Here is a 21,465-nt window from a genome sequence, read left to right on the forward strand (position 1 = left end):
AATTGTGGAGCTATGCGTGCATGTGTGTCTCCTTCGCACAAAGCATAAAAACTGAGGAGCCCGTGATGCACGGGGGGGTGTATAGGCAGAAGGGGAGGGGCTTTACACTTTTAAGTGTAATACTTTGTGTGGCCTCCGGAGGCAGAAGCTATACACCCAATTGTCTGGGTCTCCCAATGGAGCGACAAAGAAAGACGCAATGTGCACAACAACTTAAAGGGTTGTCCCCTACCTGGACAAGCCCTTCTTAATTGTAGTCCCTCTTGTAAAATATAAAAGAAGGGAATTTTGTTTACTTACCGTAAATTCCTTTTCTTCTAGCTCCTATTGGGAGACCCAGACAATTGGGTGTATAGCTTCTGCCTCCGGAGGCCACACAAAGTATTACACTTTAAAAAGTGTAAACCCCTCCCCTCTTCCTATACACCCCCCCGTGCATCACGGGCTCCTCAGTTTTGGTGCAAAAGCAGGAAGGAGGAAACTTATAAATTGGTCTAAGGTAAATTCAATCCGAAGGATGTTCGGAGAACTTAAACCATGAACCAAAGAACAATTCAACATGAACAACATGTGTACACAAAAGAACAACAGCCCGAAGGGAACAGGGGCGGGTGCTGGGTCTCCCAATAGGAGCTAGAAGAAAAGGAATTTACGGTAAGTAAACAAAATTCCCTTCTTTGTCGCTCCATTGGGAGACCCAGACAATTGGGACGTCCAAAAGCAGTCCCTGGGTGGGTAAAAGAATACCCCGGTAATAGAGCCGAAAGACGGCCCCTTCCTACAGGTGGGCAACCGCCGCCTGAAGGACTCGCCTACCTAAGCTGGCATCTGCCGAAACGTAGGTATGCACCTGATAGTGTTTCGTGAAAGTGTGCAGACTCGACCAGGTAGCCGCCTGACACACCTGCTGAGCCGTAGCCTGGTGCCGCAAAGCCCAGGACGCACCCACGGCTCTGGTAGAATGGGCTTTCAGTCCTGAAGGAACCGGAAGCCCAGAAGAACGGTAGGCTTCAAGAATTGGTTCCTTGATCCACCGAGCCAAGGTTGACTTGGAAGCCTGCGACCCTTTACGCTGGCCAGCGACAAGGACAAAAAGCGCATCCGAGCGGCGCAGGGGCGCCGTACGAGAAATGTAGAGCCGGAGTGCTCTCACAAGATCTAACAAGTGCAAATCCTTTTCACATTGGTGAAATGGATGAGGACAAAAAGAAGGTAAGGAGATATCCTGATTGAGATGAAAAGGGGATACCACCTTAGGGAGAAATTCCGGAACCGGACGCAGAACCACCTTGTCCTGGTGAAACACCAGGAAGGGGGCTTTGCATGACAGTGCAGCTAGCTCAGACACTCTGCGAAGTGATGTGACTGCCACTAGGAAGACCACCTTCTGCGAGAGGCGAGAAAGAGAAATATCTCTCATTGGCTCGAAAGGTGGTTTCTGAAGAGCCGTTAGCACCCTGTTCAGATCCCAGGGTTCTAGCGGGCACTTGTAAGAGGGGACTATGTGGCAAACCCCCTGCAGGAACGTGCGTACCTGCGGAAGCCTTGCTAGACGCTTTTGAAAAAATACAGAGAGCGCCGAGACTTGTCCCTTAAGAGAGCCGAGAGACAACCCCTTTTCCATTCCGGATTGAAGGAAGGACAGAAAAGTGGGCAAGGCAAATGGCCAGGGAATAAAACCCTGATCAGAGCACCAGGATAAGAAGATCCTCCACGTCCTGTGGTAGATCTTGGCTGACGTTAGTTTCCTGGCCTGTCTCATAGTGGCAATGACCTCTTGAGATAACCCTGAAGACGCTAGGATCCAGGACTCAATGGCCACACAGTCAGGTTGAGGGCCGCAGAATTCAGGTGGAAAAATGGCCCTTGAGACAGCAAGTCTGGTCGGTCTGGTAGTGCCCACGGTTGACCCACCGTGAGATGCCACAGATCCGGGTACCACGACCTCCTCGGTCAGTCTGGGGCGATGAGGATGGCGCGGCGGCAGTCGGACCTGATCTTGCATAACACTCTGGGCAGCAGTGCCAGAGGAGGAAATACATAAGGCAGTCGAAACTGCGACCAATCCTGAACTAATGCGTCTGCCGCCAGCGCTCTGTGATCTTGAGACCGTGCCATGAATGCCGAGACCTTGTTGTTGTGCCGGGACGCCATTAGGTCGACGTCCGGCGTTCCCCAGCGGCAACAGATCTCTTGAAACACGTCCGGGTGAAGAGACCATTCCCCTGCGTCCATGCCCTGGCGACTGAGAAAGTCTGCTTCCCAGTTTTCTACGCCTGGGATGTGAACTGCGGAGATGGTGGATGCTGTGGCTTCCACCCACAGCAGAATCCGCCGAACTTCCTGGAAGACTTGGCGACTGCGTGTGCCGCCTTGGTGGTTGATGTATGCCACCGCCGTGGCGTTGTCCGACTGAATTCGGATCTGCCTGCCTTCCAGCCACGGCTGGAACGCCTTTAGGGCTAGATACACTGCCCTTATCTCCAGAACATTGATCTGAAGGGAGGACTCTGTCGGAGTCCAGGTTCCCTGAGCCCTGTGGTGGAGGAAGACCGCTCCCCACCCTGACAGACTCGCGTCCGTCGTGACCACAGCCCAGGATGGGGGCAGAAACGATTTCCCCTTCGACAAGGAAGTGGGAAGAAGCCACCACTGAAGGGAGGCCTTGGCTGCCCGAGAAAGGGAGACGTTCCTGTCGAGGGACGTCGATTTCCTGTCCCATTTGCGGAGAATGTCCCATTGAAGTGGACGCAGATGAAACTGCGCAAATGGAACTGCCTCCATTGCTGCCACCATCTTCCCTAGGAAGTGCATGAGGCGTCTCAAGGGGTGCGACTGAGCTCGGAGGAGAGATTGCACCCCTGTCTGTAGTGATCGCTGTTTGTCCAGCGGAAGTTTCACTATCGCTGGGAGAGTATGAAACTCCATCCCGAGATATGTCAGCGATTGTGTCGGTGTCAGATTTGACTTTGGGAAATTGATGATCCACCCGAACCTCTGGAGAGTCTCCAGAGCAATGTTCAGGCTGTGTTGGCATGCCACCCGAGAGGGGGCCTTGACAAGAAGATCGTCCAAGTAAGGGATCACTGAGTGTCCCTGAGAGTGTAGGACTGCTACCACTGTTGCCATGACCTTGGTGAAGACCCGTGGGGCTGTTGCCAGGCCGAAAGGCAGTGCCACGAACTGAAGGTGTTCGTCCCCGATGGCGAAACGCAGGAAGCGCTGATGCTCTGGTGCAATCGGCACGTGGAGATAAGCATCCCTGATGTCGATTGAGGCTAGGAAGACTCCTTGGGACATCGAGGCGATGACGGAGCGGAGAGATTCCATCCGGAACCGCCTGGTTTTCACGTGTCTGTTGAGCAGTTTGAGGTCCAGAACGGGACGGAAAGATCCGTCCTTTTTTGGTACCACAAACAAGTTGGAGTAAAAACCGTGACCCCATTGCTGAAGGGGAACAGGGATAACCACTCCTTCTGCCTTCAGAGTGTTCACCGCCTGAAGAAGAGCATCGGCTCGCTCGGGGGGCGGAGATGTTCTGAAGAAACGAATCGGAGGACGAGAATTGAACTCTATCCTGTAACCGTGAGACAGAATGTCTCTCACCCATCGGTCTTGGACATGTGGGCACCAGGCGTCGCAAAAGCGGGAGAGCCTGCCACCGACCGAGGATGCGGTTTGGGGAGTCCGCAAGTCATGAGGAGGCCGCTTTGGGAGCGGTTCCTCCGGCGGTCTTTTTAGGACGTGCCTTAGACCGCCATGAATCAGAGTTCCTCTGACCCTTTTGAGGCCTGTTGGACGAGGAGAATTGAGACCTGCCATAGGGCCGAAAGGACCGAAACCTCGATTGTACCTTCCGTTGTTGAGGTCTGTTAGGTTTGGACTGGGGTAAGGACGAGTCCTTACCCTTGGATTGTTTAATGATTTCATCCAATTGCTCGCCAAACAGGCGGTCGCCAGAAAACGGCAAACCGGTTAAAAACTTTTTGGAAGCAGAGTCTGCCTTCCATTCACGTAGCCACATGGCCCTGCGGACTGCCACTGAATTGGCGGATGCTACCGCTGTACGGCTCGCAGAGTCCAGTACAGCATTCATGGCGTAGGACGCAAACGCCGACACCTGAGAGGTTAATGACACAACCTGCGGAGTAGCGGCCCGTGTGACTGCATTAATCTCAGACTGACAAGCTGAGATAGCTTGGAGTGCCCATACGGCTGCAAATGCCGGAGCAAAGGACGCGCCGATAGCCTCATAGATGGATTTCATCAGGAGCTCTATCTGCCTGTCAGTGGCATCCTTGAGTGATGCACCATCTGCCACTGCAACTATGGATCTGGCCGCCAGTCTAGAGACTGGAGGATCCACCTTGGGACACTGAGCCCAACCCTTGACTACGTCAGGGGGGAAGGGATAACGTGTGTCATTAAGGCGCTTAGTAAAGCGCTTATCCGGAAAAGCTCGGTGTTTCTGGACTGCATCTTTGAAGTCGGAGTGATCAAGAAACGCACTCCGTGTACGTTTGGGAAACCTAAAATGAAATTTCTCCTGCTGAGAAGCTGACTCCTCACTCGGAAGGGCTGGAGGAGAAAGCTCTAACACCTGATTGATGGACGCTATAAGGTCGTTTACTATGGCGTCCCCTTCAGGCGTATCAAGGTTGAGCGCGGCGTCAGGATCAGAGCCCTGATCTGCCCCATCCGCTTCATCTTCCAGAGAGTCCTCATGCTGAGACCCTGAACAGTGAGATGAAGTCGAGGGAAGCTACCAGCGAGCCCGCTTAGTCGGTCTGGGACTGCGGTCCGTGTCGGAGTCCTCCCCGTGGGACCTATGAGTCGACCCAGGAGCACTTTGCTGCTCCGACCGAGGGGGGCCTGGGGGCAATGAATCAACAGTGCCCGGGGCCTGTGTTACAGGTCTGGACTGCAAAGCTTCTAGTATCTTAGCAGACCATCTATCCATAGACTCAGAAAGTTTGTCAGCGAATACTGCAAACTCTGTCCCTGTCACCTGGACAGTGGGGGTCGGTGGTTCCACCTGGGCCGGGGGTCCCACCAGTGGCTGAGACTCCGTCTGAGTGAGTGTCACAGGGGCCGAGCATTGCACACAATGAGGGTAGGTGGAACCTGCAGGTAGCATTGCCGCACATGAGGTACAGGTTGCAAAGTAAGCCTGTGCTTTGGCACCCTTGCTTTTTGCGGACGACATGCTGTTGTCTCCTCTTAGAGCAATCAGTGAGGGTATATAGCCAAAAGCTAATAGTGCGGCCGTACAGAGTAAATGTATACAATATAAGCATATAAATATACACTTCGGCACCCAGGGGGACCAGCACCTAGTAACAGGTGCGGCTTACCGACCGCTCTCAGCGGTTGTGTGACCACCAGATTCCCTGCCTGGGCCTCCCAGAGCTGTGGAGCTCGGAGTTGTCTCCCCTCTGATGTTCTGCAGCGTCTGAAGTGCTGATAGGAATGGCTGCCGGCGTTCAGAGAGGAGGAGGGAGCCGTGGGCGTGCCTCAGAAAGTGCAGGAATCTGGTGCCCCACGGTGCTCAGTGAGGGGGGAGGAGGATACAAAGTATGCTCCAGCCCTCAGCGCTGACGTCCAGTGCAGCGTCCCGCCCTTACCCCTGACTGGCAGGCCCGGGGGCGGGAATATGCGGTACTAGGCCGCAAAAGCCGGGGACTAAAGTTATAAGCGCGGCCGGCTAACAAGCGCGGTCAGCGCGGTAGTCCCGGCGCACAAACACACCCAGCAGCTGCTGCAGTGTCCATTACACAGGCGCTCTATGCGCCGTCCCCAAGGGGACACAGAGTACCTCAGAGTAGCAGGGCCTTGTCCCTGATGATACCCGGTCTCCTGTCCAGCAGATTCCCCCAGGGGCTGCGGAGGGAGCACGGTCCCAGTGCCTGGTGACCGGTTAGGATCCCACTTCACCCAGAGCCCCTAAGGGATGGGGAAGGAAAACAGCATGTGGCTCCTGCCTATGTACCCGCAATGGGTACCTAAACCTTAACAGCACCGCCGACCAGAGTGGGGTGAGAAGGGAGCATGCTGGGGGGCCCTGTTATGGGCCCACTTTTCTTCCATCCGATATAGTCAGCAGCTGCTGCTGACTAAAATGTGGAGCTTGCGTGGATGTGTGCCTCCTTCACACAAAGCAATAAAAACTGAGGAGCCCGTGATGCACAGGGGGGTGTATAGGCAGAGGGGAGGGGTTTACACTTTTAAGTGTAATGCTTTGTGTGGCCTCCGGAGGCAGAAGCTATACATCCAATTGTCTGGGTCTCCCAATGGAGCGACAAAGAAATAATGGATTCCTTAGTAAAAGTAACGTTCATCGACACTGATACACAGTCACCACTGATGAGCAAATAAAGCTAATAAATAGCACACAATGAATCTGATACTTACAGGTATTGACCAGTATGCACGGTGCTCAGTCAAAAAAAAAGGATACATTTCATGCATATAGAGCAGAAGAAGGGAATTTTGTTACTTACCGTAAATTCCTTTTCTTCTAGCTCTTATTGGGAGACCCAGACGATTGGGGTATAGCTACTGCCCTCCGGAGGCCACACAAAGCACTACACTAAAAAGTGCAAGGCCCCTCCCCTTCTGGCTATACCCCCCCGTGATATCACGGGTTCTCCAGTTTTAGTGCCAAAGCAAGAAGGAGGAAAGCCAATAACTGGTTTAAACAAATTAACTCCGAGTAACATCGGAGAACTGAAAAACCGTTCAACATGAACAACATGTGTACCCGCAAACAACAAAAAAATCCCGAAGGACAACAGGGCGGGTGCTGGGTCTCCCAATAAGAGCTAGAAGAAAAGGAATTTACGGTAAGTAACAAAATTCCCTTCTTCTTCAGCGCTCTATTGGGAGACCCAGACGATTGGGACGTCCAAAAGCTGTCCCTGGGTGGGTAAAGAAATACCTCATGTTAGAGCTGCAAGACAGCCCTCCCCTATGGGGAAGCCACTGCCACCTGCAGGGCTCTTCTACCTAGGCTGGCGTCCGCCGAAGCATAGGTATGCACCTGATAATGTTTGGTGAAAAATGTGCAGGCTCGACCAGGTAGCTGCCTGGCACACCTGTTGAGCCGTAGCCTGGTGTCGTAATGCCCAAAACGCACCTACGGCTCTGGTAGAATGGACCTTCAGCCCTGAAGGAACCGGAAGCCCCGCAGAACGGTAGTCTTCAAGAATTGGTTCTTTGATCCATCGAGCCATGGTGGCTTTAGAAACCTGCAACCCCTTGCGCGTACCAGCGACAAGGACAAAAAATGCATCAGAGCGGCGCATGGGCGCCGTGCGGGAAATGTAGATTCTGAGTGCTCTCACCAGAACTAACAACTGTAAATCCTTTTCATACCGGAGAACCGGATGAGAACAAAAGGAAGGAAAGGGTATATCCCGATTAAGAAGAAACGCGGATACAACCTTAGGGAGAAACTCCTGAATAGGGCGCAGCACTACCTTGTCCTGGTGGAACACTAGGAAGGGAGCCTTGAATGACAGAGCCGCCAGCTTAGACACTCGCCGAAGCGACGTGATCGCAACCAGAAAGGCCACTTTCTGTGACAGGCGCGAAAGGGAAACTTCCCTCAGAGGCTCGAAATGCGGCTTCTGGAGAGCAACTAGTACCCTGTTCAGATCCCATGGATCTAACGGCCGCTTGTACGGGGGCACAATATGACAAACCCCCTGTAGTAACGTGCGCACCTTAGGAAGACGTGCTAGACGCTTCTGAAAAGAACACGGATAGTGCCGAGACTTGCCCTTAAAGGGAGCCGAGCGACCAACCTCTTTCCCAACCAGATTGCAGGAGGGAAGGCAAAGTAGGCAATGCCGATGGCCAGGGAGACCCTCCCTGAGCAGAACACTAAGATAAGAATATCTTCCACGAGTTGTGGTAGATCTTGGCAGACCGCGGCTGGCTAGCCCGTCTCATGGTGGCAATGACGTCGTGCTCACGGTCGACCGACGGTGAGATGCCACAGATCACGGTACCACGACCTCCCCGGCCAGTCTGGGGCGACGAGGATGGTGTGGCAGCAATCGGTAGCTGGAACTGTGACCAATCCTGAGCCAAGGCGCCTGTCGCCAGAGCTCTTTGATCGTAAGACCGCGTCATGAAAATCGGGACCTTGTTGTTGCCGAGAAGCCATGACGTCGACGTCCGTCTTCATCCTGCGTCTACAGAATTCTTGCAAACAAACGGGTGCAGAGCCCATTCCCCTGCGTCCACGCCCTGGCGACTGAGGAAGTCTGCTTCCTAGTGTCGTACGCCCGGGATGTGAACAGCTGATATGGTGTATGCTCTGTCTTCTACCCATAGCAGAATCCGCCGGACCTCTTGGGAGTCTTGTCGACTGCGTAGTCCGCCTTGGTGGTTGGTGTATGCCACCGCTGTGGATAGTCCGACTGAATTCGGATCTATTTGCATTCCAGCCACTGCAGGAAGGCTTGCAGTGCAAGATACACTGCCCAGAGCTCCAGACCACTGAGTTGAAGAGTGGACTCCTCTGAAGATGGTCTTTGACCGTCTGGAAAAGCTAAAACTCGCCTCTGGATGAGGCGCCTCCTTGAAGGAGAGACTGTCCCCTCGTCTGTAGTGAACGCTGTTTGTCCAGCGGAAGCTTCACTATCGCTGAGAGAGTGTGAAAACTCTCCAGGAGATGCCAGCGATTGGGTTCAACCTTGAAAAGTTGAAGACCCACCCGAAACTCTGGGAAGGGTCCAGCGCCATGTTCAGGTTGTGTTGGCATGCTTGTAAAGGAGAGTGCCTTGACCAGTAGATTGCCCAAGTAAAGGATCACAGAGTGACCGTGAGAGCGCGGGACTGCTCCCTCTGCTGCCACGAACTTGGTGAACACCCGTGGGGCTGTCGCCAGCCAAAGGGTATGGCTACGAAACGAAATATTCTCGTCTTTAATAACGAATCGTAGCCAACGCCGGTGCCTCGGAGCAATCGGCACGTGTAGATAAGCATCCTGATGTCTATTGAAGCTAGGAAAACTCCTTGAGACAGAGAGGCAATGACGGAGCGGAGTGATGCCATCCGGAACCGCCTGGTTTTCACGTGCTCGTTAAGCAGTATAAAGTCCAGAACGGGACGGAAGGAGCCGTCCTATTTTGGCACCACGACCAGGTCGGGGCAAAATGCGTATCTGGTTCCTGAAGAGGAACAGGGATTACCGCTCTTTCCGCCTGCAGAAGAGCCTCGGCTCGGTCGGTGCGGTAGTTTGAAAACAAACTGACTCTCACTCACAGGCCCTCAACCTGCGGTAGGTAAATGCCGCTAAAGCGGGGGAGTCTGCCCCCCCGCGGTTGCGGAGTGAGAGGGCTGAAAATTATGAGGAAAACGCTTTGGTAGCGGATCCTCCGGCTGCCTTCCCCGGGCGTGAATTGAGCCCGCTAGGAATCTATGCCCTTCTGGGCTTTTTGAGTCGTCTTGGATAGTTGAATGATTTCATTCAACCCTTACCAACAGACTATCACTAGATAAAGGCAACCTGGTTAAGCACTTCGTTGGAAGCAGCCTCTGTTCCAATCTCTCAACTACTAGCCTCTGCGTAAAAACACGGAGTTGGCGGATGCCACTGACGTCCGGCTCGTAGAGTCTCGGACAGCAATAACAGCATGATTCGCCATGCCGACATTGCGAGTTAAAGACGCTGCTGGGACCGAGAGTACCTGTGACAGCGACCCTCTGCGCAATACTAGCTGAAATAGCTTGGAGTGCCTTCACGGCTGCGACTGCCGGAGCAGCCGACCTGCCGATAGCTTCATAGACAGATTGCAACCAGAGGCCAATCTGCCTGTCAATGGCATTTTGAAGTGAAGTCCTATCCACCACTACAACTATAGATCTAGCTGCAAGCATGGAGATTGGGGGATCCACATTTGGATACTGGGTCTAGCGCTTGACCACGTCAGGGGGAGCGACACGTGTCTCATTAATACGGTCGGAGAAACGCTTATCGTGATAAGCGTGTCGTTTCTGGACTGCGTCTCTGGAGTCAGAGTGCTAAACAAGTACTCAATATATAGAGATTTCTCTTGCTGTGAAGCTGACCCCTCCACTGGAGGAGTTGAGGGAGAAATACCCAACCTTTCGTTGATGGACGCAATAAGATTATTCACTATAGCGTCACCATCCGGTGTATCCGGATTGAGAGCGGTCTCAGGAACAGAGTCCTGAACAGCTACGTCTGCCTCATCGTACAGAGAGTACTCCAGCTGGGACCTTGCCCAGTGATGTAGTCGAGGGCTAATGCCAGCGAGCCCGCTTAGGCCATCTGGGACTGTCGACCGTGTCGGATGCCTGCTCTCTGGGATGCCTGGAATCACTCTGGCGCCTTGAGATGCTCCAGATCAGGGCGGCCAGGGTCATTGCAACCATATTGCCCACGGTCTGCTTGGGGTGCAAAGTCTGTAAGATGTCAGTCATAGTCACAGACAATATATCAGCGGAAAAACTGCAACTTCGTCCCTGTCTCTGGACAGAGATCACAGGTGGTTCCTTTGGCCACATATAGCAGAGACCCCGGTTGAGCAATTGCACGCACTGGGGGTCCTGAAACCGTATGACATGCAGTACAAGCAGCATAGAAAGCCCGTGCATTGGCAACTTGTCTTTTTCTGCTGTTGTTGTCTAGCTATCTAAGAGCCTAGCCGAGGATAGCGACCGTACAGTGAATAGTCATACAAGCATGAAGTACAAATAAACACTTCAGCACATGTAGTACACGCAGCATTGAAAACTTGCGGCTTGGCACATTTGCTCTTCTGCTGCTGTTGTCTATTTATCTAGGAGCATGAGACAAGGATAGCGACATACAGTGAATGTATAGCATACAGCATGACAGTAAACACTGCAGCCCATGCAATCCAAGCAGCATTGAAAGCTTGCGCGTTAGCACCCTAGCCTTTCTGCTGCTGTTGTCTATTTATCCAGGAACATTAGCCAAGGATAGCGACATACAGTGAATGTATAGCATACAAGCATGACAGTAAACACTGCAGCCAATGCAAGTCAAGCAGCATTGAAAACTTGTGCCGTAGCACCATTGCTCTACTGCTGCTTTTGTCTGTTTATCTGGGCGCATTAGCCAAGAATAGCGACATACAGTGAATGTATAGCATAACAATAAACCGTGCAGCACATGCAAGCGAAGCAGCATTGAAAGCTTGTGCCTTAGCACAAATTGCTCTACTGCTGCTGTTGCCCAATCTGACAGTAAACACTGCAGCACATGCAAACGAAGAAGCATTGAAAGCTTGTGCCTCAGCAGCATTGCTTATTTGCTGCTGTTGCCCAGAATAGCGACAGTACAGTACAGTGCATAGCATATCAGCACACAGCCCAAAAGCCCACTTCAGCATTAGTGGTGTCAGTTGCTTACCGCCCGCACAAGAGCGGGTGCGAGGTCGCCCAAAAACCTGTGACTGGTTCCGTTCTCCCAGAGTGGAAACCATAATGGCTGCCGGCTTCTCTTCCCCGTCCTGTGCAGAGGGGCGGGCCGTGGGCGAGCCCCAGCCAAGAGCGGGAACCCGGCGTCTCACTGTGTTCAGTGAGAGGGGGCTGGAGAATGCAAAGCAGACTCCAGCTCCCTGCGCTGAGCTACTGTACAGCGTCCCGCCCCTCCTCTGACTGGCAGGGCTGGGGCGGGAACGAAACGAAAACTAGGCCGCAAAGCCGGGGACTCTAGTAATAAGCGCGGCCGTCCTATGTGCACGGCCGACGCCGAAGTCCCCCGGCGCACCACAAGTCCCAGCCGCGCCACAATGTAAAAAACAACCAGCAGCGGCCGGCGCGGCCGTTTTCAATACATAAATTCACTCAGCAAAGCTGCAGTGAATAATAGCACCAGCGCTCCGCGCTGTTGTCCCCGGCGCACTAACACTCCCAGCAATGCTGGTGTGTGTGGGCGCGATGTGCATGGGAACACAGAGTACCTTGATGTAGCAGGGCCCTGTCCCTGACGATACTCAGCTCCATATCCAGCAGGTTCTTTTGGGTCTGTGGATGGAGCTCGGTCTCTGTGCCTGGAGACCGGTAAGATCCCACTTCACCCAGAGCCCCTCATGGGGATGGGGAAGGAAAACAGCATGTGGGCTCCGGCCTCTGTACTAGCAATAAGTACCTCAACCTTACAACACCATCCACGGGTGAGAAGGGAGCATGCTGGGGGCCCTACATGGGCCCTCTTTTCTTCCATCCGAAATAGTCAGCAGCTACTGCTGACTAAAATCTGTGGAGCCATGCGTGGATGTCTGACCTCCTTCGCACAAAGCTTGAAAACTGGAGAACCCGTGATACCACGGGGGGGGTATAGCCAGAAGGGGAGGGGCCTTGCACTTTTTAGTGTAGTGCTTTGTGTGGCCTCCGGAGGGCAGTAGCTATACCCCAATCGTCTGGGTCTCCCAATAGAGCGCTGAAGAAAGAAGGGAATTTTGTTACTTACCGTAAATTCCTTTTCTTCTAGCTCTTATTGGGAGACCCAGACGATTGGGTGTATAGCATTGCCTCCGGAGGCCACACAAAGCAATTACACTAAAAAGTGTAAGGCCCCTCCCCTTCTGGCTATACACCCCCAGTGGGATCACTGGCTCACCAGTTTTAGTGCAAAAGCAAGAAGGAGGAAAGCCAATAACTGGTTTAAACAAATTCTCTCCGAGTAACATCGGAGAACTGAAAACCGTTCAACATGAACAACATGTGTACCCGCAAACAAACCAAAAATCCCGAAGGACAACAGGGCGGGTGCTGGGTCTCCCAATAAGAGCTAGAAGAAAAGGAATTTACGGTAAGTAACAAAATTCCCTTCTTCTTCAGCGCTCTATTGGGAGACCCAGACGATTGGGACGTCCAAAAGCTGTCCCTGGGTGGGTAAAGAAATACCTCATGTTAGAGCTGCAAGACAGCCCTCCCCTACGGGGAGGCAACTGCCGCCTGCAGGACTCTTCTACCTAGGCTGGCGTCCGCCGAAGCATAGGTATGCACCTGATAATGTTTGGTGAAAGTGTGCAGACTCGACCAGGTAGCTGCCTGGCACACCTGTTGAGCCGTAGCCTGGTGTTGTAATGCCCAGGATGCACCCACGGCTCTGGTAGAATGGGCCTTCAGCCCTGATGGAACCGGAAGCCCAGCAGAACGGTAGGCTTCAAGAATTGGTTCTTTGATCCATCGAGCCAGGGTAGCCTTAGAAGCCTGCGACCCTTTGCGCTGACCAGCGACAAGGACAAAGAGTGCATCCGAACGGCGCAAGGGCGCCGTGCGGGAAATGTAGATTCTGAGTGCTCTCACCAGATCTAACAAATGTAAATCTTTCTCATACCGATGAACTGCATGAGGACAAAACGAAGGCAAAGAGATATCCTGATTAAGATGAAAAGAGGATACCACCTTCGGGAGAAACTCCTGAATGGGGCGCAGCACAACCTTGTCCTGGTGGAAGACCAGGAAGGGAGCCTTGGATGATAGTGCTGCCAGCTCAGACACTCTCCGAAGAGATGTGATCGCTACCAGAAAAGCCACTTTCTGTGATAGTCTAGAAAGTGAAACCTCCCTCAGAGGCTCGAAGGGCGGCTTCTGGAGGGCAACTAGTACCCTGTTCAGATCCCATGGATCTAACGGCCGCTTGTACGGGGGTACGATATGGCAAACCCCCTGTAGGAACGTGCGCACCTTAGGAAGGCGTGCCAAACGCCTCTGAAAAAAGACGGATAGCGCCGAGACCTGACCTTTAAGGGAGCCGAGCGACAAACCTTTTTCTAACCCAGATTGCAGGAAAGAAAGAAAGGTAGGCAATGCAAATGGCCAGGGAGACACTCCCTGAGCAGAGGACCAGGATAAGAATATCCTCCACGTTCTGTGGTAGATCTTAGCGGACGTGGGCTTCCTAGCCTGTCTCATGGTGGCAACGACCCCTTGGGACAATCCTGAAGACGCTAGGATCCAGGACTCAATGGCCACACAGTCAGGTTCAGGGCCGCAGAATTCCGATGGAAAAACGGCCCTTGGGACAGTAAGTCTGGTCGGTCTGGGAGTGCCCACGGTTGGCCAACCGTGAGCTGCCACAGATCCGGATACCACGCCCTCCTCGGCCAGTCTGGGGCGACAAGTATGACGCGGATGCAATCGGATCTGATCTTGCGTAGCACTCTGGGCAAGAGTGCCAGAGGTGGAAACACATAAGGGAGCCGGAACTGCGACCAATCTTGCACTAGGGCGTCTGCCGCCAGCGCTCTTTGATCGCGAGACCGTGCCATGAAGGTTGGGACCTTGTTGTTGTGCCGTGACGCCATTAGGTCGACGTCCGGCACCCCCCAGCGGCGACAGATTTCCTGAAACACGTCTGGGTGAAGGGACCATTCCCCTGCGTCCATGCCCTGGCGACTGAGGAAGTCTGCTTCCCAGTTTTCTACGCCGGGGATGTGAACTGCGGATATGGTGGAGGCTGTGGCTTCCACCCACATCAGAATCCGCCGGACTTCCTGGAAGGCTTGCCGACTGCGTGTCCCCCCTTGGTGGTTGATGTATGCCACCGCTGTGGAGTTTTCCGACTGAATTCGGATCTGCCTTCCTTCCAGCCACTGCTGGAAGGCTAGTAGGGCAAGATACACTGCTCTGATTTCCAGAACATTGATCTAAAGGGTGGACTCCTGCCGAGTCCACGTACCCTGAGCCCTGTGGTGGAGAAAGACTGCTCCCCACCCTGACAGACTCGCGTCTGTCGTGACCACCGCCCAAGACGGTGGTAGGAAGGATCTTCCCTGTGATAATGAGGTGGGAAGAAGCCACCACTGCAGAGAGTCTTTGGCCGTCTGGGAAAGGGAGACTTTCCTGTCCAGGGATGTTGACTTCCCGTCCCATTGGCGGAGAATGTCCCATTGAAGTGGACGCAGATGAAACTGCGCAAACGGAACCGCCTCTATTGCCGCCACCATCTTCCCGAGGAAGTGCATGAGGCGTCTTAAGGAGTGCGACTGACTTTGAAGGAGAGCCTGCACCCCAGTCTGTAGAGACCGCTGCTTGTCCAGCGGAAGCTTCACTATCGCTGAGAGAGTATGAAACTCCATGCCAAGATACGTTAGTGATTGGGTCGGTGACAGATTTGACTTTGGGAAGTTGATGATCCACCCGAACGCCTGGAGAGTCTCCAGTGCAACATTCAGGCGGAGTTGGCATGCCTCTTGAGAGGGTGCCTTGACCAGTAAATCGTCCAAGTAAGGGATCACAGAGTGTCCGTGAGAGTGCAAGACTGCTACCACTGCCGCCATGATCTTGGTGAACACCCGAGGGGCTGTCGCCAGACCAAATGGCAGAGCTACGAACTGAAGATGGTCGTCTCCTATCACGAAGCGTAGAAAGCGTTGGTGCTCTGTAGCAATCGGCACGTGGAGATAAGCATCTTTGATGTCTATTGATGCTATGAAATCTCCTTGAGACATTGAGGCAATGACTGAGCGGAGGGATTCCATCCGGAACCGCCTGGCGTTCACATGCTTGTTGAGCAGTTTTAGGTCCAGAACAGGACGGAAGGAGCCGTCCTTTTTTGGAACCACAAAGATATTGGAGTAAAATCCTCGCCCCCGTTCCTGAGGGGGGACAGGGATCACGACTCCTTCTGCTTTTAGTGAGCACACCGCCTGCAGCAGGGCATCTGCTCGGTTGGGGTGTGGGGAGGTTCTGAAGAACCGAAGTGGAGGTCGAGAACTGAACTCGATTCTGTACCCGCGAGACAAAATGTCTGTTACCCACCGGTCTTTGACCTGTGACAGCCAAATGTCGCAAAAGCGGGAGAGCCTGCCACCGACCGAGGATGCGGAGGGAGGAGGCCGAAAGTCATGAGGTAGCCGCTTTGGAAGCGGTTCCTCCATTTGCTTTCCTGGGGCGTGAGTGAGCCCGCCAGGAATCTGAGCTCCCTTGTTCTTTCTGAGTCCTTTTGGACGAGGAGAATTGGGCCTTGCCCGAGCCTCGAAAGGACCGAAACCTCGACTGCCACTTTTTCTGTTGAGGTTTACTTGCTCTGGGCTGTGGTAAGGAAGAGTCCTTACCCTTGGACTGTTTTATGATTTCAGCCAATGGCTCACCAAACAGTCTGTCTCTAGATAATGGCAAGCTGGTTAAGCATTTTTTGGAACCAGCATCTGCTTTCCAGTCCTTTAACCACAAGGCTCTGCGCAAAACCACAGAATTGGCGGACGCCATAGCGGTACGGCTCGTAGATTCTAGGACAGCATTGATAGCATAGGTCGCAAACGCAGACATTTGCGAAGTTAGGGACGCCACCTGCGGCACTGCTGGATGTATGATAGCATCCACCTGTGCTAAACCAGCTGAAATAGCTTGGAGTGCCCACACGGCCGCGAATGCTGGAGCAAACGACGCGCCGATAGCTTCATAGACAGATTTCAACCAAAGGTCCATCTGTCTGTCGTTGGCATCTTTAAGTGAAGCGCCATCCTCTACTGCGACTATGGATCTAGCCGCAAGCTTGGAAATTGGGGGATCCACCTTTGGACACTGGGTCCAGCGTTTGGCCACCTCAGAGGGAAAAGGATAACGGGTATCCTTAGAACGTTTAGAGAAACGCTTGTCTGGATGAGCGTCGTGTTTCTGGATCGATTCTCTGAAGTCAGAGTGGTCCAAAAAGGCACTTAATTTACGCTTGGGATACAGGAAATGGAACTTCTCCTGCTGTGCAGCTGCCTCCTCTGCAGAAGGGGCTGGGGGAGAAATATCCAACAGTCTATTAATTGCCGATATAAGGTCATTAACCATGGCGTCACCATCAGGGGCATCCAGATTGAAAGGAGCCTCAGGATTAGAATCCTGATCACCGTCCTCAGTCTCATCACAGAGAGACTCTTCTCGCTGAGACCCTGAGCAGTGTGACGACGTGGAGGGTCTTTCCCAGCGAGCTCGCTTAGGCTGCCTGGGACTGTCATCTGAGTCAGAGACTTCAGCCTGTGATGCTTGAGACCCCCTTGAAGTACGGATTAGTTCCAACTGAGGGGGACCGGAGAGCATAGACACAGCAGTGTCTATGGTCTGAGCAACTGGCCTGGACTGCAAGGTCTCCAGGATTTTTGACATAGTCACAGACATTTTATCCGCAAAAACTGCAAAGTCTGTCCCCGTCACCGGGGCAGGGTTCACAGGCGTCTCTGCCTGGGCCACTACCACCATAGGCTCTGGCTGACGAAGTGCCACTGGGACTGAACATTGCACACAATGTGAGTCTTTGGAGCCTGCCTGTAGATCAGCCCCACATGCAGTACAAACAGTGTACACAGCCTGTGCCTTGGCACCCTTGCGTTTTGCGGATGACATGTTGCTGCCTCCTCAGAGCAGTACAGGGTGTCCAGCCAAGAAGCGACCTTACAGTGCAACTATATATATATATGGTACTAAGAAAAAAGTACACTAATATAACACTGAGGCACTAGTGGGGCCAGCACTAAAGTGCAGCTTACCGCCCGCTTAGGAGCGGGTGTGTGGTCGCCGAAATCCCTTTAGTCTGGGTCTCCCAGAGCCTGCTGCCTTTCCCCAGCCAGACCGCATGTGTAATGGCTGCCGGCGTCCTTGTGGAGAGGGGGGGCGGGCCCTGGGCGTATACAGACGAAGAGCGGGAAGCCTGCTTCCCACTGTGCCTAGTGAGAGGGCTGGAGCATGTAAATAAAGCTCCAGCCCTCGGCGCTGCCAATTGAGCAGCGTCTCTCCCCTACCCTGATTGACAGGGTGGGGGCGGGAACGAAGCGGCGCTAGGCCGCAGAAGCCGGGGGCTAAAGTTAGAAGCGCCGCCGCCGTAAAAGCGCGGTCGGCGCAAAGTCCCCGGCGCACCACAAGTCGCAGCTGCGCCGCCGCTCCAGTAGCGGTCGGCGCAGTAGTTCCCAACATGTAACGTCACTCAGCAAAGCTGCAGTGACCTAACCCCAGCGCACAGCGCTACTGTCCCCGGCGCACTATAACGCTCAGCAAGCCTTGAGAGTGTCCGTGCCTGCCGGGGACACAGAGTACCTGAAAGTTGCAGGGCCTTGTCCCTGAACGGCACTCCCGCTCCAAATCCAGCAGGTTCTCTGGGTCTGTGGATGGAGCCCGGCCTCAGGGCTTGGAGGCCGGTAAGATCCCACTTCCACAGAGCCCTCCAGGGGATGTGGAAGGAAAACAGCATGTGGGCTCCAGCCTCTGTACCAGCAATAGGTACCTCAACCTTACAAGCACCACCGCGGGTGAGAAGGGAGCATGCTGGGGGCCCCATATGGGCCCTCTTTTCTTCCATCCGATATAGCCAGCAGCTACTGCTGACTACAAACAGTGGAGCTATGCGTGGATGTCTGACCTCCTTCGCACAAAGCAGAAAACTGGTGAGCCAGTGATCCCACTGGGGGTGTATAGCCAGAAGGGGAGGGGCCTTACACTTTTTAGTGTAATTGCTTTGTGTGGCCTCCGGAGGCAGTGCTATACACCCAATCGTCTGGGTCTCCCAATAGAGCGCTGAAGAAAATCTTATGCTAATAAAGATATTGTTCAAGTCAAAAAAGGACAATAAAAAAAAAAATAAAAATAAAATACTTTGCAAATATTAGATTTACGTAAACTGCTGCAGGTACCCAAAAAAAAAAAAGTTAAAAAGTTCCCTAAATCCTCTAATGGTGCCTACCATGTTGTTTTTAGAGGAAAAAAAACCCCTTCCATTAAGCATGGTAAGACAGCTAAAAAAGGACACCTACTTGCATAGTTGTTCAGATCAAACTGAGACAAGGCATCCACTTTTTCCTTAGATTTCTTGACAACCAGCTTAGGCTCTTCCTTCTTCTTGCCGGTCACATCCTTGGCAGTTTTTGATTGGGCTGAAGCACTCCCATCGTCAGGATGCGGGTGATAGTTGTGATAGTGATGGTGAATATTGCCGCCGCCGCAATTATCTAGTGCCCCTAATCCTGAGATCTGCTCATCGCCTGTCCTGGGGGTTCAATAGAAAACAAGTACTTAAGTGACTGAATTAAGCCGAATTACAAATAGGAAGATAAATATCAAGCAAACATTTGCCGATACGTGACAGGCAATGCCACCTAGCAGCCATCAGTCTAACAGTAGCTATGTAACAGGTTTCTCACCCTCGTTTTCCCCTTTGTAATGATGTTCCGCTTCGCCTCTCACCCCTAGGACCAGAGTAATGCCTGCCAGGTTTTGGAGCACCACCAGTATTGCCACGTCGGTTCTGACGATCCATGCCCGGTCTTTGACTGGAGAAACTTCTTTTTGCACTTTCCCGTTTGGGTGGAGATTGTGCCAAACAGTCAGTGGTTTTGCTAGGGGCTGGTGACTGGATGTTGGCTGAAGTTGCTGCTTTCCGCTCGTCCCTTTCCCTTCGTTCGTTAAAGTCACTACTTTCAGACGCAGTTTCCCATTCCTCATTAGCCTGGTCTGAAGAGTTATGGTTGGACAAATCTGGAGTCTTGTTACCGGAAAAATCTGATGGGAATTCATGAACACTGTTTGAGGCTGGCATGCCTTGATTAGAAGGTCCACTAGCTTCTACTGGTTTGCCAGCATCTTCTCTCTCTCGTTCTTTTAATCTTCTAAATCGCGGAGGCTTATCCTGTCTGGGTGGTCGCGTAGGTCTTTGCCTCCTAGGTCTATCTCTAGAGGGATCAAACTTCCGTTCAAACTTAATAGGTGGTCTCTTATCACCAGGTGGTAACATATGGTGATCTTGATGTCTGTGTTCACCATCATCCATACGTGGAGGTGGCAGTGGTCTTGAATCCTGCTGCCGTGGAATCCAGTGATTGTCTCTATAATTAGATCTTCTGGGTGGAGGAGGACGTGTTGGACGCATGCCGGGTTCCCTGCCACCACGGCGAAAACTCCCAGCTCCTCTCCCTCTTCGAGAAGGCTCCCCCTTTGGTAAGAAGCCAGGTTTAATACGAGAGTCATCATCTCTGGGGAAGTGCCTTTCGGGTGGTCTGATTTCTGCTCTAGAGGTTCCAGCTTCAGACTTCAAAGTGGAAACAGATTTAGGTGCTCGTTTGATATCGGGACGCTCATCTCTACGAGATTTGGTCCTGCTGAAAGTCTCCTTATCCGAAAGAGGAGTGTCACTGGCACTTTCATGTGCTTCGCTGTCAGAGTCTGTTTCTGAACCATGTTGTCTTCTCCTTTTGGGCAACACCTCAAAATCAGAGCTTTCACTTCTCGTTTCACTTTCATCCCTGCGCCTTGCAGCACCAGGAGGAGCTTGATCAGAACGCACCTTAGAATCTCTGTAATGTGGATATTCCCTATTGTGACCTCTACCTCCTCGTCCTCTGCCTCCATATGAACCTCTATAGCTTCTACCTCTGGAATAATACTCCCCCCGGCCTCGACCTCTATACCCCTGATCAGGAAACCAGTCTCTGTCTCTAGCTTCTTTTCTGTAGGCCCTTGGAGGAAGCATTGGGTCCCTTCGATGTGGCACCATTGTATAAGGGGGCTGAGTTGCTAATGGAGGTTTAGTATCGGATTTGGGCTTCTCAGAAGGCATGTCTTTATTTTCCTTGTTCACCACACGCACTACTTTATCCTCTTTATTTGGCTGAGTGCTTGGAGTTGGTTGGGCAACAGGTTTGGGTATAGAATCTGAAGCGTTATCCAATGACTTTTCCGAATGTGATGTGCTAGTATTTGACACTTTAGGAAGAGTAGCAGTATCAAGTGAAGGCTTGTCTTGCTCAGCTTTACTTATTGCTGAGGCTAAACTTGGCACTGGCTGCTGTGGCTGTGTTTTCTTTTCAACTTTCTCTTGTCTCATAGGTTTTTCATGCCCACTCTTTTCCTCCTCCTTTTCTTTTCGCATTTCACGCTCCTCTTTCATGTCACGAAGAATAGGCTTTTTAATTGGGCCAGATCGTCTTACCGGTCTATCCATACCTTCTTCGCGGTTTCGGGATCCTGGTTTTGGTCCCCACCTTGTTTCAGACTTGGGTTTAAAAGGCTTTTCTGTTTTTAACATATCTAGCGGCTTAGAAAAGCTCTCTTTCCTTGGTTTATCATCTATGGTTTCCTTTGTAGGTTCAGGAGGCCGAATAGATACTTTAGCATTAATTGGTACGGGATCTACCCTCCTCTCTTCTTGCTTCTGAGTATGAGCAGACTCATTGGATAAAGTCCTGGTCAGCACAGGCTGAATTTCAATGTGAAATGGTTCTTCAGACGGTGCTGGCTTCTCTGATGGTTCATATGTGGACATCACGCTGTCTTTTTCTTCTGCTTGAGGTAGTTGAACAGGTGGTTCTGTATGTCTAGTAGGTGCACTGTGAAGATCTGGGTCTCGTGTTCTTGAAAAGAAATCCGTTTTGTGTGCAGGTTCAAATGGACTGTGGTCCAACGAGTAGTTTTCAGTAATAACTTCTTGGTCCAGTGGTGTTTCAGGCCTTAAAACGGAAAAAAAAATATATATATTAA

General features: G+C 52.4%; 1 protein-coding gene across 4 annotated transcripts in view; it reads right to left on the reverse strand.

The window, feature by feature from the left end:
- The window catches only part of PRRC2C (proline rich coiled-coil 2C), a 344,519-nt gene that overhangs the window by 100,537 nt on the left and 222,517 nt on the right, over positions 1-21,465 (reverse strand). For all 4 annotated transcript variants that reach the window (XM_075322243.1, XM_075322246.1, XM_075322244.1 and 1 more), the window contains exons 16-17: positions 19,134-21,434; positions 18,747-18,979 (exon numbers count right to left, since the gene is read on the reverse strand). In XM_075322243.1, coding sequence (XP_075178358.1) covers positions 18,747-18,979; positions 19,134-21,434 — 2,534 coding nt within the window. The remainder of the gene's footprint in view (positions 1-18,746; positions 18,980-19,133; positions 21,435-21,465) is intronic.

The sequence above is a fragment of the Anomaloglossus baeobatrachus genome, chromosome 8 (genome assembly GCF_048569485.1).
Source record: "Anomaloglossus baeobatrachus isolate aAnoBae1 chromosome 8, aAnoBae1.hap1, whole genome shotgun sequence".
In the NCBI taxonomy this organism is placed as follows: Eukaryota; Metazoa; Chordata; class Amphibia; order Anura; family Aromobatidae; genus Anomaloglossus; species Anomaloglossus baeobatrachus.